At 40.8% G+C, this 18,910-nt stretch overlaps 1 protein-coding gene and 1 pseudogene across 1 annotated transcript; one reads left to right on the top strand and one right to left on the bottom strand.

Moving 5' to 3' along the window:
- Positions 1-1,031: 1,031 nt before the first annotated feature.
- LOC137152042 (trace amine-associated receptor 7a-like) lies at positions 1,032-5,938 on the bottom strand (annotated as a pseudogene).
- Positions 5,939-6,824: 886 nt separating this feature from the next.
- Positions 6,825-7,853, top strand: LOC137152241 (trace amine-associated receptor 9-like). Its single transcript, XM_067546799.1, has one exon. It carries the CDS (start codon positions 6,825-6,827, stop codon positions 7,851-7,853), a length of 1,029 nt encoding a protein of 342 aa, XP_067402900.1.
- Positions 7,854-18,910: the final 11,057 nt, after the last annotated feature.

Genomic DNA, 18,910 nt, shown 5'->3' with positions numbered 1-18,910 from the left:
GCCTCTGGTCTGACCGGCAGCACCTCCTGCAGAGTCAGGTGTTGATGGAGCTCCCCCCTTTGTCTAAGTAGTGACTTCTTATACCCTTCCATAAACAGTTTTCACCTAATTACCTCTCTACTCATTATCATATATGGTAATTACCTACACTGGGTTTTCACCCTTAACTACATTCCATTCTCACCATGATAGCTCGGGTCATCAAAACAACATCTGGTGATAGGAAGGGCGGTGTAAAAGTATGCCCTTGGCAATGAAAAAGTGTACCCCCAGACGTTCAAGGATAACTTGTTCCTATCACCATTATCTATGTGCAGCTGCAAGCATACATGTGTATTTTGTCTTGTTATGTGCCGTGGTATGCAGAAACTGAGATATCTGCAAGGTTACTCAGTAGTCCTATTCATCTCTGCCAACTGGAAGATGTCATGCTACAGGGGTCAGAATAGCCAAGCAAGCAACTGAAGCTATGTAAGGCCTGTAGGACAGTGGTCAAGCAACTCGAATTGTACTGGGCCTCCAACATTGTATGTCTGTCTACATTATTTTTGGTCCAGTAGTTCTGAGGAAGGTGGTGGTGGGTTGGAATTATGGACATATTGAAGTTGCCATTATGAGTTGAATTATGCCTGCAACAACTATGATGTCCTGCCTGCATCTGATTTGCTAGTTGCATAAAATGCCTATTTCCCGGCTCCCCGCCCTCGATCCCCATTTCCACCCCTATCCGTGCTATGTACACTTTTCATGTGCTCTGTATGTTTCTTATTGTTCACAGCAACCTATTCTGGGGTGTAGAGAGTTTCTAAGTCAAAAGTGATATAGAAAAATACAAAATAAAATTATCCAATCCATGCTGAATATATCTCAGAAATATATATTTCAACATGATTTTCATTAGGATTCAAAGCATACAGCTATAAAAGCCTGGGAAACTACCTTAAAGGAAAAACAAAAAACAAGCAGAGCAAGACTGTGACCTGGAATCAGAACTTAGCAGTACAAGATGCATTTTCATTCAGAAAATAAACTCATTGCTGAGCAACCAAGGTAGAAGATTTTACAATCACTTTCATTGCTTTCCGAAACCAAGGATAAAAGAGAGAGTAAATCAAAGGGTTAATGGCAGAGTTGGCATAAGTAAACCAAACCACAATGTCAAAGACAAGCGGTGGAGTTATGAAGTTCAGGAAAGCATCAATTATTACAGTTATGAAAAAATGACCAAAATACCAAGAAAGCGATCACAGCTATATCCTGGGTTTTAGCAGTTTCCCTCTCTCTTTTGCCAACTCTGTCACTGTAATTATCAGATGACTGGGTTTTGTTGTTCATAATTGCTATCATTCTAGCCTGTAGTTTAGCCAAAGCAAAGATCTTGCTGTTAAGAGCTATCATTGTGAAAAAAGGTATGAAATAAAGGAGAGAGGATACAACCACCTCTGTTTTATTGAAGACAAGCTGACAACTCCCTGCACGAGAGAGCATTCACTATTTCTTGTAGCCCTTCTTCATTAGCCCCAGTGTATACTACAGAAAAACTGTATATTAATGAAAATGTCCAGGCAACAGCTATGAACATGCCTAAAACTGGCACTGTGAACTTAGCTGGATAAATTAAAGGATCAGCAGCATATCGATCAATGGAGATGAAACACAAGTGAAATACTGATGCTAGGCAAAAGAAACATCTAAACGAATGAAATCTACAGAATATTTTCCCAAAATACCAGTATGCCTCAACAGATCTTACAGTGCTGATGGGCAACACAGTCAGACCCAAGCTAAAATCAGCACATGCCAAGGAGGCGTTCAAAAACGTTGTAGATGTGTGAAGCTGTTTGAAATAAATAATTGAAACAATTATCAGTAAGTTTCCATCTACAGTAAGACTGTCAACAAACCAAGCACAATATACAAAGTTACTCGGAGTCCAGAAGACCATGGTGTTTTATAGCAAGATTCATTCACGTTCTCAAAGCAGCATTGCAAATCTCCCTTATCAAAAAAAGTTGAGTTAATTATTTCCTTCAAAGTCTAATTTTTGAATACCTGAACTGATATTTATGATCTAGGAAAGGGAGCATGTGCACCTATTTTCAACTTCTTCTGAAAAAAATAAATATGAGTGTTAATAGAATAACTCCACAAAATTATTTTGAACACAGAAATTAAGGTGAATTCAGAATGTTTAAAAAATTGTAAAATGTGTAAGATCTCAGTAGCAACAGATTTTCCCTGGTGATTTAAAATAAGAAGAAAGAAATTATTGGGGGTATTGTGTCTGGATTTAATAGTAGGAGTCATTCTACTTGACGCGTTAGTCTGCTAATCCCTCACCTTCTGAGAAACTCCTTTTCGTAAATTGGTTTGAACTAAGCTATGAGCTATGAAGAGAACTCTGGAAGAGGCTTGCAATTTATATTTTTTCTCCTGAGCTCTTGGGTCAGAGTTAATGACAAAGCCAATTCACTCCTCTCCTAAAGCAAAAACAATGAATCTGAATCAGAGTCACTGATCTTTCCAAATAATGAAGTCCCATTGATGAAGAGTGGAATCCCTACATTGAAAATGAGGTGTCAAAAATGTCGTCAAATTGTTTGTGTGGAAAACTATGATTTACTATCATACCCTACAGTATCTGTGGACTATCTGGCATAAACTGGGAAATCTCCTTCACACCCAAATTTAACTCACGACTGATCTACACTAGAAAATGAGGTCAGCATAAGTACATCATTCAGGGGTGTGAAAAATCCACACATACACGCTCTCCACGAGTGGCATAGTTAAGATGCCCTAAATCCCCATTTAGACAGCGAGGGAAGAATTCTTCCATCAGCCTATCTACCACCTCTCAAGCAGGCGGATTACTTACACTGATGGGAGAACCCCTTTCTTCGGCATAGGTAGTGTCTACACATAAATGCTATAGTGGCATAGTTGTACCACTGTAGTGTTTTAAGTGTAGACAGGCCCTCAGTCTCATGCCAGTCTTCAGCCCCAATCCTGCAAACACTTACACATGTATGAAGTTCCTACATGAGTATTCCCACCGAGTTTAACAGTCCTACTATCTATAAATCCAGTAAATTCCCATGACCTTTTTTCAGTAACAACATTTAGGGCTATATTCTCCACTCTCTTACACCAGATTTATGCCAATCAGTGGTGTAATGCCATGGCATAAAATTGGTGTGACAATGTGGAGAATCAGCCCTTAGCATCTCATGTGTGTTATTACAAGAAATGATTGGAACATCTCAAACAGACCCTGTTACTTCTGTCTCTCCAGTTGCTTGATTGACTAGGTGGCATCTGATCTATCTGAATCTTTACACATTTATTTTCATTATGTTATCAGAGCAAGGAGTTTATTTACCTTTTCTGTAACCAAGTTTCTCTTGCTCCTGCCTCACAATAAACATTAAAGAATACAACTTGTTCTGGAAGGCAAAATAATGGGTTATACTCAAGAGCCTGGATTTTTTTGGGTACATGTGTTACTGTGTTCAAATGAAGTTTTTCATTGTTAACATACCAATAAAATATTGCAGCCCCTTCTTCCAACACTATCAGCGCCTCTTTGCCAGAGAGCTTCTCAGTAGATGAGAAATCAGGATGTGAAGTTTGGGTATGTTCTAAGTGGTAATTTACTTTATTACAGGTGGTGACATCTGCAGTTATGGTTGCCTGATGCTTCCCATTATAAGACCCCTTTTCTGTTGCTTATAATTTTGCCAAACTAACAGTGTAGGCTGAAATTTTCCATGCATCAGGCTAAATTTTATTTATTTATTCATTTATTGGAAAATTTTAGCAAAAATGGTTTGGCATGCTCCATCATTCTTTGGGAATGACACATACAAAGTCTGGTCAGCAAATAGGAGATGAAAGGACAACAGAGAAGACAAAAGGCAGCACCTTCAAAATGGAGTTTGCAGCTTGATAAGGCTACGTACAGAGATCTCACAATCTCACAGAATTCAAAAATTGTATATGTGCCAGATACAGCAATTATTTGCAAAATCCTTGAAAAACCTAACTGAATAAAGTTTAAGTATCTTTGGGATCCATCATATTAAATGAGTGGTTTATGTATAATTTTGGGGCAGGATCATATGTAACCTCTCTAGTTGGGAGACGTGATGTAAGGCCTGATCAAAGGACTACATTGGACAATGTGCATGACAAGAATGGGCTTTTGGGACAATATGTGTGAAATGGATTTCTTGAGAAATAAGTAGGAGAGGTGAATACAAATTCCTCACCTCTGGTTATGCAACATCCCAGCCTTTTGAAGCTCTGGCCTGAGGAGTGAGCCATTGTCTGCTCATCACGTGTTGCATGATGACGAGATCAAAGGCCCAAGCTATATAAAGGAAAGCCTGAATTATTCAGGATTGTTCTGGTTCTGAATCTGAGACCGTTATGAACTTGTAGCCACTAAAGAAAACCCAAGTTGTGGGTTTTGAAGGACTGACCCTCGATGTTGGAATTGGAGTGTCTAGTAAGCTTTTCAGTGTACATTATGTCTGGTAAACTTGTATTGTTTTTAAATATGTAATGCTTCCACCTGAAGAATAAAGTGCTTGTTTATAAGTATCTATGTGGTAACTTTTAACAGCTGGCAATTACAGCTGTTCAGAGACTTCAGAAAGAAAGCAAAGCGTAGGTGCTGGCCTATTTGGGGAGTCTGGCTCGCTGGGAATATCGTAGTGTGGGCAGGGAACTGTGCAGCCTTGTCAGAAGAGACAGAGATGCGGGTCTAGGTGGCAGCTGAGGCACTGGGGGCCCAGAGTGGGTGCCCTTGAAGAACAACAGTGGGAATACACGTGCAGTTGCCCTGAACAGTGACAGTACAGACAATTCCTCAAATCATTACAAGCCCTCAGGAAACCGGGTGTGGCTGTCTGAGCCTGTGCTAATCCTATGCCCTCAACTGCTTTCATTTATGCTACAGGCATAAAGTCTCCGAGAGCTTGTCTACACATAAACCACTACAGTGGTACAGTGGCACCACTGTAGCTGAGCCGCAGTAATGCTTCACAGAAGATGCTACCTATGCCGATGGGCGGGGTTCTCCTGTCAGAGTAGGTAATCCACCTCTCTGAAAGTGGTAGCTAGGTTGATGGGAGAATTCTCCTTTCGACCTAGCACTGTCCACGCTGGTGGTTAGGTTAGTTTAACTGCATTGCTCAGGGGTGTGGATTTTTCACACCCCCGAGCCACATAATTATACCGACATAAGTTCCTAGTGTTTACCAGGCCGAGGGGACTGAACACCAGTAAAGGATCGTCCTGCATTTTGGAGGAACCTATAAGACATGGAAAATGTAGGTTTGGAATGGAAGTGCCATCTCAGCCATACTTCTCCACCTACTCAAACTCATTGAGGAAGAGAGGACCTAAATTATATCTCACCCACAGCTCCTTTGCACACACCAGCACAGCAGCAGCACAGTCCCCCTAGAAAGTGGCCTCCAAGGCACCCTGCCAGGTTCTGAGCTTGCTCCACCAACTTTGCACTTGCAGAAACCCCTGGGGCAGGGGAACATCTGGAGCAGGCTGGGTGTAGGCCAGAGGAGGGAGGGGACACATTGACAGTGTGACCAGGTATAGCTAGGGTAATTCTTCAAAGCCAGCTAGAGTGCAATTTAGGGTTGCCTTAGTTTGCATCGGGGGGCTGCACTGGACCACAGCAGACACTTCAGGATCACGCAAGCTGCCTCAATCCTTGCTCCAGTCTTTGCACTGGAATGAGTTTGGTCCAGAGTGTAGAAAAATGGCCTAAAATGAGAGAGAGAGAGAGAGAGAGAGAGAGAAACAACAACCAGAAAACCCCAAGAAATACCCCACTGCAAGATTAATAAAGGTGGGGTTGATTTTCTTTAACAAACATACCATTATCTATGATCTCAGTTTCCTGGGTTAACATTCCTGACAAAGCAATTTACAGTAATAATACTGAGATAACACTTGGCTGCTGTGGGAAAATTTGCCTTCCAAAAATAAAGGATGTATCTTATAATATGAGTTAGTTCACACATTTGCATGACAGTAGTTAAATGGCTGCCTTGTGATAAATCAAAACAGATTGCTTAATGATGTTTTTTTTTCAGATCCTACATCAGTCAGTGTTTACACCCTTTACTAGAGGGATTTCATTTTATGGGATGATCACTAAATTTCCCTTGTGTTTGCTGTTTTTCCCCTCACGCCACCCTTCATTTCTGAGAGGACAGTGTGCAAATACTTTGTCATTAACTTTGCTATAACAACTCTGAGGGTAAAGCACCACTGAAAACACAAATTTCTTCCTGCCTTCTATTCACATTTTAATCCAGAGTTAAATCTGAAGAAATGCTTCTCAAAAGGTAAGACATTAGGAGTCCATCCAACTACAGTGAAGATAATGGGAATTTTGCAATTGACTTAATAGAAAGATCAAGCATCGAGAAAATTTAATACATAAATATGAATAGATAAAAATAAATTCTATATTATAGCAGAGGAGAAACTTTTCAAGTATATTTTTGCTACTTGTTTACCTATTTCAAAATGCCATTGAAAACTATTGTTACAACAGATATTTTGCTATGTTCTATTATTTACTTCTATTTATGTATACGTTTCTAGTAGACTAGTGGACAATCATACAACACTTTGGAATTATTGTACTATCACTCATGTCAACTTTAATTCTCTTTTTCAGAAAGACTTAAAAACTGAAGAGCTTAGACCAACCAGTGGCACACCGCAACCACTGGTTTACAAATTCAAACACTACAAAGTTCAGAGTAGTTAACAAAAAAAAGGAAAACATGACTTCAGCACCTCTTCAACATGAAGAAGTACAATATTGCTTTGAAAATATTAATGGATCTTGCTATAAAACATCCTGGTCTTCTGGAATCCGGATAACTTTGTATGTTGTGCTTGGTTTTCTGACAATTCTTACACTAGGTGGAAACCTAATGGTAATTATTTCAATTGCTTATTTCAAACAGCTTCACTTGCCTACAAATTTTTTGATCGCCTCCTTGGCATGTGCTGATTTTTGTTTGGGTCTGACTGTGTTACCTTTCAGCAGTATAAGGTCTGTTGAAACATGCTGGTATTTTGGGGAAGCATTCTGTAGATTCCACAGTTGTTTAGATGCTTCTTTTTGTTATTCATCAATATTTCACATGTGTTTCATCTCTGTTGATCGGTACGTTGCTGTCACTGATCCTTTAATTTACCCCATCAAGTTCACAGTGCCGGTATCAGGCATATTCATAGCTATTGCCTGGACATTTTCATTGGTATACAGTTTTTCTATTGTCTTCACTGGGGCTAATGATAAAGGGATACAAGAATTAGTAAATGCCCTCTCCTGTGTAGGGAGTTGTCAGCTTGTCTTCAATAAAACGTGGGTAGTTGTATCCTCTCTCCTTTATTTCATACCTTTTTTCACAATGATAGCTCTTAACAGCAAGATCTTTGCTGTGGCTAAACGACAGGCTAGAATGATAGCAATTATGAACAACAAAACCCAGTCATCTGATAATTACAGTGACAGCGTTGGCAAAAGAGAGAGGAAAGCTGCTAAAACCCTGGGTATTGTTGTGATCGCTTTCTTGGTATTTTGGTCACCTTTTTTTATAACTGTAATAATTGATGCTTTCCTGAACTTCATAACTCCACCGCTTGTCTTTGACATTATGGTTTGGTTTACTTATGCCAACTCTGCTATTAACCCTTTGATTTACTCTCTCTTTTATCCTTGGTTTCGAAAAGCAATGAAAGTGATTGTGAGTTGTAAAATGCTCCAGCTAGATTGTTCAACAATGAATTTATTTCCAAAATGAAAATGATTTGATTCTGCGTAGAGCTACTCACAACATATTTCAGTCATTGCCTTCTTCATAAAATCTGTCTGTCAATTTCTTTTTCTAAATTAAATATTGTCATATTGATTTTACATCTTGTATAACTTTTTATCATTAGTCAAAACCGGTTTATCACATGTTATCAAGACAATTTATTTACAGATACTGTTAATTGAACACTAGATTATGCTGTGAAACAATAATAGAGCAATGTCAATTGGTTGTAATTGTGTGATTGAGAAGATAAAATGGCCTTCCTGAATTAATCAAAAGCAAAAAAAGAAAGAATAAAAAAATAGTTTTTCAATGAAATTCATTTCTATTTGTTAGGCGGTATTAACAATACTGAGAAACAGAAATGTTTCTCCGTCCCTGTAAAAACTATATGGTATCATTATTTACCAAATCAATAATATAAATATTAACATTTTATATTTATATATATTTCTGTCAGCCTGTGAGTGTTCACATGCTTTACATATGTACTAATGAATTAAGTCCCCCAACACCTATATGGAATCGATATTATTATCCTCAGTTAACAGAGGAGAAAATTGAATTTCAAAGGGAGATGGACGTTTAACTCTCTTAGGTGCCTTTGAAAAACCCAGCCAAAGAGATTAAGGACCCAGTCCTGCTGTCTTTTAAATTGGTGGCAAAATTCCCGTTGACTTTTAATGGGAGCAAGAATAAGCCCTAGCTGACTTGTCATATAAACACAGGAAATGTCCAGCTTTGTGGCTTAACCACAAGATCATCTTTTCTCTTGGGGAAGTACTGAGTAGAAATAAGACACTTTTATGTACCCAGGGGCGTGTGCAGATATTTAACTTTGATCCCTTTTGTGAGGGCACGTTCTGTGCTCCCCCACCCTGGCTGAAGCTTGTTTTCCCCAACCCTGGCCCCAGAAGGAACTCTCTCTTCCCTCTTGGACCTTGCCCTGGGAGGAGTTCTTCCCTCCCCTCCCCACAGGAACTTGCTTTTCTCTCCCTGCCCCCTGCTCCAGCAGGAGCTCACTTCCCTCTCCCCACTCCCCCGCAGCCCTGGGGCCCAGGGAAGCTCACTCTCCCCTCCCCAACACTGTGGCCCCAGGGCCGGAGTTCTGTGCCCCCGACGATTATTGGCAGGGGGGATGGTGCCCTGCTTGCCCCCCCTCTTGTGCATGCCCCTGCATGCGCACAAGGATTTCTCACACAAGGAAGGGTTTAGTAATAACAGACACTAAAAGAAAACAGTAACTAGGGCGAAATCCTGACCCCAGTGAAGTTAATGATAAAACTTCCATTGACTTCAACAGGACCAAGATTTTACCCCGGGGTGATCTGAGAGAAAACTGTTCTTTCCATTACAGGAGAAAATCCAATCACAACACAGTCTTCTGTGTCACAGCAACATTCTAAGGGCTTGTCTATACTTGAAAGTTATTTTGGTTTAAAGTAAGGTGTGAATTTAAAGCTCAATGGCTAGCTATTCTGCAATTGCAATTCCAGTTAATTTCCCATGTAGACAATCCCTAAGATATTTCTTACTGGCAGCAAGGGATCTGGATTTCAAACACTGGCTACAGATGCCATGGACAGGAGAAATATTTAGTAGTTTGCAATATTGCTTGTTGCACGATGATCTGCAGAACCTGCCAAAGACAAGATTAAAATCCTGCCACCCTCTATGGAATCGCATCAAGCCCTTACATTCAACTTTGAGGCTGAAGTTCAATGGGGATTCAACAGCTCAAAAGAAACAGCTCTTAGTTGACCCTGTCGAGGAACCACCAGCTGTTGATATATGTTGGAAAGACTGGTGCAGACTGAATCGCATCAAGACATCTCATGGGAGATGTGGACAAACCCTCTTTAAATGGAAAATGAGGCAAATGCCTGTATGCGGCTGTGGTCACCAGTCACAAACGATGGAGCACATCATATCTGAGAGTCCCCTTTTTCTTTCACAGGGGTCCTGACGGACATTCACCAACTCACTGCTGCAGCAACACACGGGCTGTCAAAGCTAGATATAAATCTGTAATCGTTGTTACCTACCCACGCCCTACAAAAGAATGATAATAATAAAAAACTGCTTATTATCTGGTTTGCTAAATTGTAAGTGAAGTAAGAGTATGCCATTGACTTTATTGTGGCAGGCGAGTTAACTGTGTATCACACCGATTAATTTGGATTTTGTTCATCAAAACGTCTAAAAGTTTAATTTACAAATTCAAAAAATAACTTGTTTTTTTGAAGTTCAATTTGAGTGGCAGCTATTCCTTGCCTGCGTCAATCTGTGCCTCCTGTATAGGGTCAAACTCTCCCTCTTCCTGATGTCTGGGGTTAGTAACAAAAAATTAACAATAAAATTAAGTCCAAATCTTCTCCCCAGGCTTGGCAGTTCTCAGAGTTCTCCCTGTGGGACTTCTCTGTCCCGGGCCATACATCCTTCTGCCTAAAGAGCCAATCCTAGTTCCTTTACTCCCAGTGTGGCATTAACAAGCCACACCAGGAACACAGCATCAGCAGAAAGAAATGAGCATCTTGCCAACACATCGAGTAAACAGAGTGAGCCAACTGAAAAACTGCACCTCCTGTTTATATCCAAATCATTAATGAGAGCAGGAGACATTATTTTATAAATATCCAACTGACCTACAGCTTTAACCAACTTCATCAGTGGCTTACAGCCTCCGTGAGAAAACACACTAGGTTACACATACGAATAGGATGTTGACTGATTTTTAGTGTTCAGTCGAATAAATAATGTTTTCTCTTAGTATTAATCAAGAATCATATAAAATAGTAGAGTGCCTGTCTACCCCCCTTCTCATGGCACAGCCTTTTGACTGGGATAGGAAAGTAGCCCACTTTATCCTGCCCCCTTTGGCGGCAGCTAGCTGTAGTCTCTTCATTGGTTCCTACCACTGCAGCTTACAGAGCGCCACTTTTCTGCAACGCTGTAGGTAAATCTTGCAAGACCCAGTGTTTGAGATGTATGGTACATTCTGAGACATAAATACTGAGGAAGCCCGGAGCTCAGGGAAATATCCATGCAGCCACAGAGTCAGGCTATTCCTTTATTCCAAAATGTTTGTGCTAGCTGAACAACAGACTTGAATGAACAAAAGTATAACAATCAAAACCCAGACACCATCACAAAAAACACAGTAGGTAACAACAAAAGGAGAGAAAGTTAAAATTCTAATAGTAGCCAGGGGAGCCTTTCTGGGTTTTTTATCACCATTTTTTAAGATGTTTATCTTGATCGGTTAATCCTGCTGATGCTTGTGGATTGATAATTTGGTTGTTAATTATAAATTAACTCTGTCAACTCTGTGATTTATGCCAGCTTTTATCTTTGCTCAAGATGCAATACAAATAAGTCATAAAATTTAAGTAATTGATGATCAACACTGAATTTATTTCAGATTGAAAATCGGGCTAGATGCTGGTTTGCACAACATCTAAATCCTTTTCTGCCAATTATCCATGGACCATCTTTCTACTCTTCATCTTTTCTAAAACTGTGTATAGTTTTTCTTTTTTTTTTTTTTCAGGTGAAACAAAGTAAATTGTGAAATATAAAGTTGTAGTGATTTTGTAGCATGATTAAGAAAAATTAGAAGTCTCAGACAGGGAAATGAGGGGGCTGCATTGTGCTAGACACTATACAGTCAAACAGTAAGTGACAGTCCCTGTCCCCAAAGAACTTGTATTCTAAAAGGTAAGTGTTACCAGTTCCTGGGGAACCCTAGTGCAGTACCCAGCCTGTCTGACTCACGAAGGCCTTTCCGTACCGCCACCGCCATCTCTGCTTGAACCAGAAGAAAGACTTACAAAAAGCAATGAAAAGGCCCTAATCCCCTCCAGACAAGAGTAACAGGATTAAGGCAACTCCCCTAGTCTCATTTGCATCAAAGATGGGACAGGGAGGCACCTTTATTATCATTCAGAGTGGAGAACAGAGATTCCAAGGCAGGGACCGCACTGAACTCTGGGACCAGAGAAGCCGGGAAGCACTGCATGATGGGGCATCTCTTCTCCAGATATTAATCAACCCATGCCTGAACACACCCAGCTCAGCATTTATCAGACGAATTCTAGTAATGAATCCTTTCTGGGTATCCAAAATACTGAATCTGCTTGATTGCATTGTGAGCTCCCTTGGAGTAACATCGCCCATAGCCAGGAATGACCAGGTCCTATTGTCCAGCCTAAACAAAACAACTCTGGTATATTCCCTTGAGTCATTGTTTACCCATAAACAGATCTAGTGTTCCCCCTTGAACCACTGTTGCTTCCCTTCAAAAACCCTACCCAAGTTAAAAATTCTGTTCTAGTGCTTGGATTCAAACACTGCACCAGTTCCACTGGGACTTCACCTTTTCACTGATCGTGTTGGGGTCTCTGCTGGTCTCGAGCACGCCGGACTCTCTCCAAAGAACACCTGGGAACCTCGACCGGATCAAGCTTCACTGAGTAGTGAGACCCCAACTCTCTCTCTCTCTCTCTCTTTCCAGGTATAACTTTCTAAACCTGACTTTTGTGATCAAACTTGATCTAGATTTCCCCAATTCCCAATTGAAACTGTGTAATATTGTAACTGTTTTGTTTGTTTGTCTCTCCTTGTATGACTATTACCATTATAAGTTTTATATAACAGGCAATAAAATAACTTTTATGGTCAAGCTGGTTGCCATGCTCTCTCTGGACTTTGATTACTCTTTCGTTTTCTCAGCTTCCTTATTTGCTCTGCAGCAACGCTCCTCTTACCTAAGCCAAAGATCCCTATAACGCCCCAAAATCCTGCTCATCCTGCTCAGGGTCTGCTCATCCACAGAGTTACTACCCGGACAGTTGTGACATGAGATTTGGGAGGGGGGGGGATGCTGAGTCCATGGCACATGAGGGTGTCAGCTTTGAAATGCAGAGTGACCCTGCCTGCTCAGACATGCTCAGATCCTGTGCTGAGTCGGTGGCATATGAAAGTGTCAGCTTGGAAGTGCTGACTGACTCTGCTTGCTCAGATATGTTCCGTGCGTGCAGGAGTGTGTGTGTTCAGGTGATTCTGGGCTGGAGAAACCCAACCCTGTGGAAACTAAGTCCCATTGAGGGAGGGACTTGCAGAAAGGAGAAATAGAGCTCCACAAGTGACACAAGTAGTACATTGATAGAATTACAGAGACCCCAGAAACGTAATGCTAATAAATGAGCACACGCCAAGGTGACAGGCAAATCTGGTAACATTAGACATAACAGATGGATGAGACAGACAAGTGGATGGGTGAGGTAGGGAGGATGAAGATAATAAGATGTTTAAGCACAGATTTAAGAATGTAGGGTGGGATTTTCAAAAGCACACAGCATTGGTCCACCTCTGCTCCTGTTGAAGAGTAAGTCCCACCCAAAATAATATGCAAAATGCTACAGAGTGTAAATTTGTTTTGGTGGTTTTGCAATACATGTAATTAGCTTGTAAACTGTCTGTCAGGGACCATCGTCCACCATATGTTTGTACAGACCCTACCACACTGGGGCTTAGATTTCATTTGGGCCCACTAGGCACTACTATAATACAAATAAATAAATAAAGGCATATAATAATAAATTACTGTGATTCATTCTGATGAGCCACACTAATAAAAGCTGCTTGGAAACATCTGCTACATAGTTAACCATTTTATGCATTTGTCATTAGTTTTATTGTGCAAAACTGAAGATAAACGAAGCATAAATCAAATGTTTGGTAACAGATAAAAGTCACCCCTGGTGCACAAGGCCCTCTGTACCACTTACTGCCTCTATACAAGGTGTTCAGTAAAAATGTTGGCAGAGAGCTGTGAACCATACGTACCATAGAAAGGGCTGCTAGCCTGCCTGGCTGTCAGGAGACTGTAGAATGGGGGGAGCTGGAAGGGGACAGGCCACACACTCTTGTATGGTGCTGTTGTACTCATGGGCCAATGGCAGCCCTCCTTGGAGAAGAGGGCTGCGAATGATCAATCCTGAGACCTCTAACAAGCACTCACCAGGGTGTTATATTGCAGAATGTTCAATGAAACGTTACAATTTACCTGACCAGCCCAGAGCGGGGTCGATCTGATCAGTTCAAAAGCACGTTATTCTGTTTCCAATTCACTTTCAGAACTCTTTATACTGTATGGAATACTCATCCTCTTTTAGGGCGCTGTGAAAGACACACCTCTTCGTGCAGCCTTTACCACAATAAAGAGGAATACAGAATGGCCTGGGGTCTGAATTTCACAGATGTTGAGTACCCACACACCTTCCATTGACTTCAGTAAGATATTTGGGGACCAGTACCTCTGAAAATCTGGCCCCCCTTGTTTTTTCCCCTCATTACCCTTATTTGTCTTCTGCCTAATATGGGGCACCAGAAACATGATTTTGCCTCAAAAGGAGCAGAGAAGATGGTCCATAATCAGATGGTTATTTAACCCGGAACCCAAATGCTACAGGGATGTAAGCTCTAGAAATAAATAGATGAGACAGTCTTACAGATAATATTGCTCAGAAGCATTTCCCTTTCCCTTCCCTCGGGGCAATTCTTAAGGATGGGTTCTTGACAACTCCTCTCCCAACATCAAGCTGCTGCTCCAGGATCACTGGTCTGTACTCTGCTTTGCCAGAAAAGGGAGTAGTGTGCTAACTAAAGAAGCGCGCCCAGTCTCCTGAATACCATCACATGGAGCAGCATTACTGTAGTAGGTATTATGGGGTTCAACAAATGCCTTTTGAGGATGTACCTTGCTAGTGGCAGTATCTGACCAATGGAAGAATAGGATTTTGTGGTTGTTTTCCTAACTATTTCTTCATTACAATTTTATAATACTTTACAAGAGAGGTTCTTTAACCTTTTCATAGTATGGACCACATTTTATTAGAGTCTGGTTTGTGATCTACCTCTCCTCCCATCCTGTAACATCCTTGTGGCAACAACAATTGCTTACATGGAAGAATAATATTAGGTAAATATTTAATGTATTTTCATCTGTCTTGTAATGCAAAATAGCTGCTGGAGATAAGGTGAAGAAGCCAGAGCCATGAGCCCACCAGGAACATCTCCATAGAACACAGATAGCCTGCAGGCCACAATTTGGAAACCTCTGCTTTATAGCTCAGGCATCACACACTGCCATCAGAAAACATGAAATGTAGACAGAGCTCTCCATATGCTGTGAGACAAAGTAGACTGTCCCCCAAGTTCCAGACAAAGCGTCTTCTCTGAGAAGGACATTTTTGATCAGAAGTACAAATCCAAACCAAAATACTGGTATGTCTGTTGCTTTGAGAGAAGGGGGTGATTCTGATCTCAGCTGAGTCTGTGTAAATCAGGAGTGACTGCACTGAAAGTTATATTGGTTTAAAACTAGTGTGAGATCAAAATCAAGTCCAACCTGCAGAGTGCAGTATAATGTCACTGTTGCGCCATCTAGTGGGTAATGTTGGATTATCCTGAATATTTCAATTGCAAGAAAAACAAAGCAATACAAATAGCAGCATTAAAATAATTGTTAATCAAAATGAAATGTTAAACCCGCAATCAGCATGCATACAGAATTTATGTAGAATATGATAGCACAGATACATGGGAGTGACATTTTTATTACTTTTTATGTACAAAAAATATTGAATAGCACCTATCCCTGCTCAACAGAATTCCAAATAGCTGGCATAAAGACCTCCCCTAAGCCCTGCCAATCTACTTTGTTCCACCTTTGAGATGATTGCTCTCTGGCATGCTTTAATAAATATGACTAAACACTATCAAATTGTTTCAATTAACTGAAGAGACGGCCTGGGCTCTGAAACAGTCAATGAGATGGAAGAGTGATGAGTATTGATATCAGAATATCAGCTAATGTTTATTGTTTGTTTGGGTTCTTCTTCTTCAAGTTTTTGAACTTGTTATTGTGTATTGTGTTAGCACGTAAGGGCTCCAAGCAGAGATGAAGGCTCAACAGTGCTAAGCACAAACACATAACAAAAAACAGTTTCCGCCCTGAAGAGCTCACAGGTTAAGTAACTTCTATGTCACTCTGCCATATTTACATAAGCTTAACATATTTTTGGAAAGGTTTTTGTTTGTTTGTTTTGTTTTGTTTTTTTGGATACAAAAGATATTAGACTCTAATTTCAGACTGTGAATTAACACTTTAACTATTCTAAAAATTAAAATGGCAGTGAGAAGAATATTAAAGTTCTTGATTGCCCATTAGGAAACAATAATAAAGGTGTAGAACTGCTTAGAAGCCAAGGATGACTGGGAAGAGAAGACAGTGGGTGGAAACAACTGTCATTAAATATTGAAGAGACAGGAGTGGGTGGAGTTGTGAACTATTCTGCTAACTACCAAGTTCCAGGACTGGTCCTGCAGGGTTCCCAGGCTCCTGCTCTGCAGTCACAGATCCACAGTAAGTGCTGGAACGGTGAATACTCCACCTGCTTTCTTTTGCTATCTGAAGGAACAGAGCCCAGCTGTACAGAAAGACCCCAAAACTGCAAATTAGGTTAATCTGCTCACCATTTGGGAAAGAGAATGTGTGTGTAGAAGCTGAGTTTTCCAAGGCTGTGGAGGGTCTCTGAAAAGGCATGTGGACAAGTTCCTCTATCTGCTTCTATAATATTGGTAGTTGTCCTTGGAGGGCAAAGGAATTGGATCTTCTCTCCCTGTTCTCCTGGGGTTTGGATCTGCTTGTGAGGGTCTCTAAGATAGCTGGGAACTGGCTCTTCTCTTCCTTTCCTCCTGGGCATTAGTTCCATTAGGAGCTCTTTAATGACCTGAAATTCAAAAAGAAATCCTACCAAAAGGGGAAACATGAATGAATTGCTAAGGAGGAAAGAATAGTACAGGCAGGTAGGGACAAAATCAGAAAGGTTATGACACAAAATGAGTTACGTCTAGCAAAAGACATAAAAGACATTAAGAAGAGGATCTTTAAATACATTAGGAGCGAAAGAAAGATGAAGGAACATGTAGGTCTTCTACTTAGCAAGGAAGGAGAACTAATAACTGATGACATCGAGAAAACTGAGCTATTTAATGCCTATTTTGCTTCAGACTTCACTGAAAAGTGTAATGGTGACCAGATACTCAGCTCAATTAATGTTAACAACAAGAGGGGAGGAACACGAACCAAAATAGGGAAAGAACAGGTTAAAGAATATTTAGATAAATTAGATGAATTCAAGTTGGCAGGACCTGATGAAATTCACCTGAGGGTACTTAAGGAACTAGTTGAAGCAGTTTCAGAACTATTAGTAATTATTTTTGAGAATTCTTGGAGGATGAGTGAGGTCCCAGAAAACTGGAGAAGGGCAAACATAGAACCTATCTTTAAAGTGGGGAACAAAGAGGATCCAGGGAATTATAGACCAGTCAGTCTAACTCTGATACCTGAAAAGATATTGGTACAAATTATTAAACAGTTAATTTGTAAGCTCCTAGAGGTTAATAAGGTGACAACAAGGAATAGCCAAAATAGATTTGTCAAGAACTAATCATGCCAAACCAGCCTAATTTCCTTCTTTGACAGGGTTATTGGCCTAGTGGATGGGGGGAAGCAGCAGACGTGATATAGCTTGATTTTAGTAAGACTTTTGACATAGTCCCACATGACGGTCCCTTAAGCAAACTAGGAAAACGTGGTCTAAATGAAATTACCATATGGTGGATGCATAACTGGCTGAAAGGCCCTACTCAAAGAGTAGTTATCAATGGTTTGTTTTCAAACTGGGAGGGAGTATCTAGTGGAGTCCCACTAGAGTCAGTCCTTGGTCCAATACTATTCACCATTTTCAATAATGACTTGGACAATGGAGTGGAGGGTATAAAATTTGCTGATGACACCACGCTGGGAGGGATTGCAAGCACTTTGGAGGACACTATTAAAATTCAAAATGACTGACAAATTGGAGAATTTGTCTGAATTCAACAAGATGAAATTCAATAAGGACAGGCAAAGTACTTCACTTAGGAAGGAAAGCTCAAATGCACAGCTACAAAATGCAGAATAACTGGCGAGGTGGTAGTACTGCTGGAAAGGATTTGGGAATTATAGTGGATCACAAATGGAATATAATCAATAATGCAATTGTGACAGGGTGCTGGAAGAAAGCAGGAGGAGTCAGCCCCCTGCCACTGGAGCCCTAATTGAGGGGAATTGGAACAAGCTGAGGAAACCTGCACAGTGTGGGCGGATGAGAAGCAGCTGCCAGGCTTGTTAGCAAGTCACTACAAAGGCTCATAGGAAGGAAGTGTGGGACATCGGGGGATGGGAAGGCAAACAGCCAGAGAAGGCAGAAGTTACAACAGGACGGTGAGTTTCCCTTGAAGAGTGGCGGAAACAGTGAGGCGCCTGGGGCTGTTAGGCCAAACTGTGTGTTGATAGATGGTGGTGGGTGACAACCTGTAAATAAAGAGCACTGGTGGGAGTATGAAGCCGAAGTCTGTGAGTGGTTTTGGGGAGCAGAGGACCTGAGCAGAGGGGGGCCCTGCACCAACCTGCTACAGCAGACTGCAAAAGAGTCTATTATCATTCCAGACTGTACAAACAGGAGTGTTGCACATAAGACACAGGAGATAATTGTCCCACTCTACTCGGCACTGGTGATGGCTCAGCTGGACTACTGTGTCCGGTTCTGGGTGCCACGCTTAAAGAAAGATGTGGACAAAATTGGAAAGACTCCATTGGAGAACAACAAAATGACAACAAAAAGTCTAGAAAACCTGTCCTGAGAAGTTAAAAACCACTGGACATATTTAGTCTTGAGAAAAGAAGACTGAGGGAGAGACCTGAGAAAAGTCTTCAAATATGTTAAAGGCTGTTATATAAAGAATAGGGATCAATTGTTATCCATGTCCACTGAAGACAGGACAAAAAGTAATGTGTTTACTGTACAGAAAGGGAGACTTAGGTAAGATATTAGGAAAAGCCTTTGAGTAGTTAAGCTCTGGAACAGGCTTCCAAGGAAGGTTGTGGAATCCCCATCACTGGAGGTTTTTAAGAACAGGTTGGACAAACACCT

Source organism: Emydura macquarii, unplaced genomic scaffold, assembly GCF_026122565.2.
Source record: "Emydura macquarii macquarii isolate MOO-44397 ecotype Brisbane River unplaced genomic scaffold, CSIRO-AGI_Emac_v2 contig_1146, whole genome shotgun sequence".
Lineage (NCBI taxonomy): Eukaryota > Metazoa > Chordata > Testudines > Chelidae > Emydura > Emydura macquarii.
This window is presented reverse-complemented; position numbering and strand designations above follow the sequence as displayed.

Coding starts and splice junctions, on each gene's coding strand:
- LOC137152241 (XM_067546799.1), top strand. CDS start 6,825: ATGACTTCAGCACCTCTTCAACATGAAGAAGTACAATATTGCTTTGAA.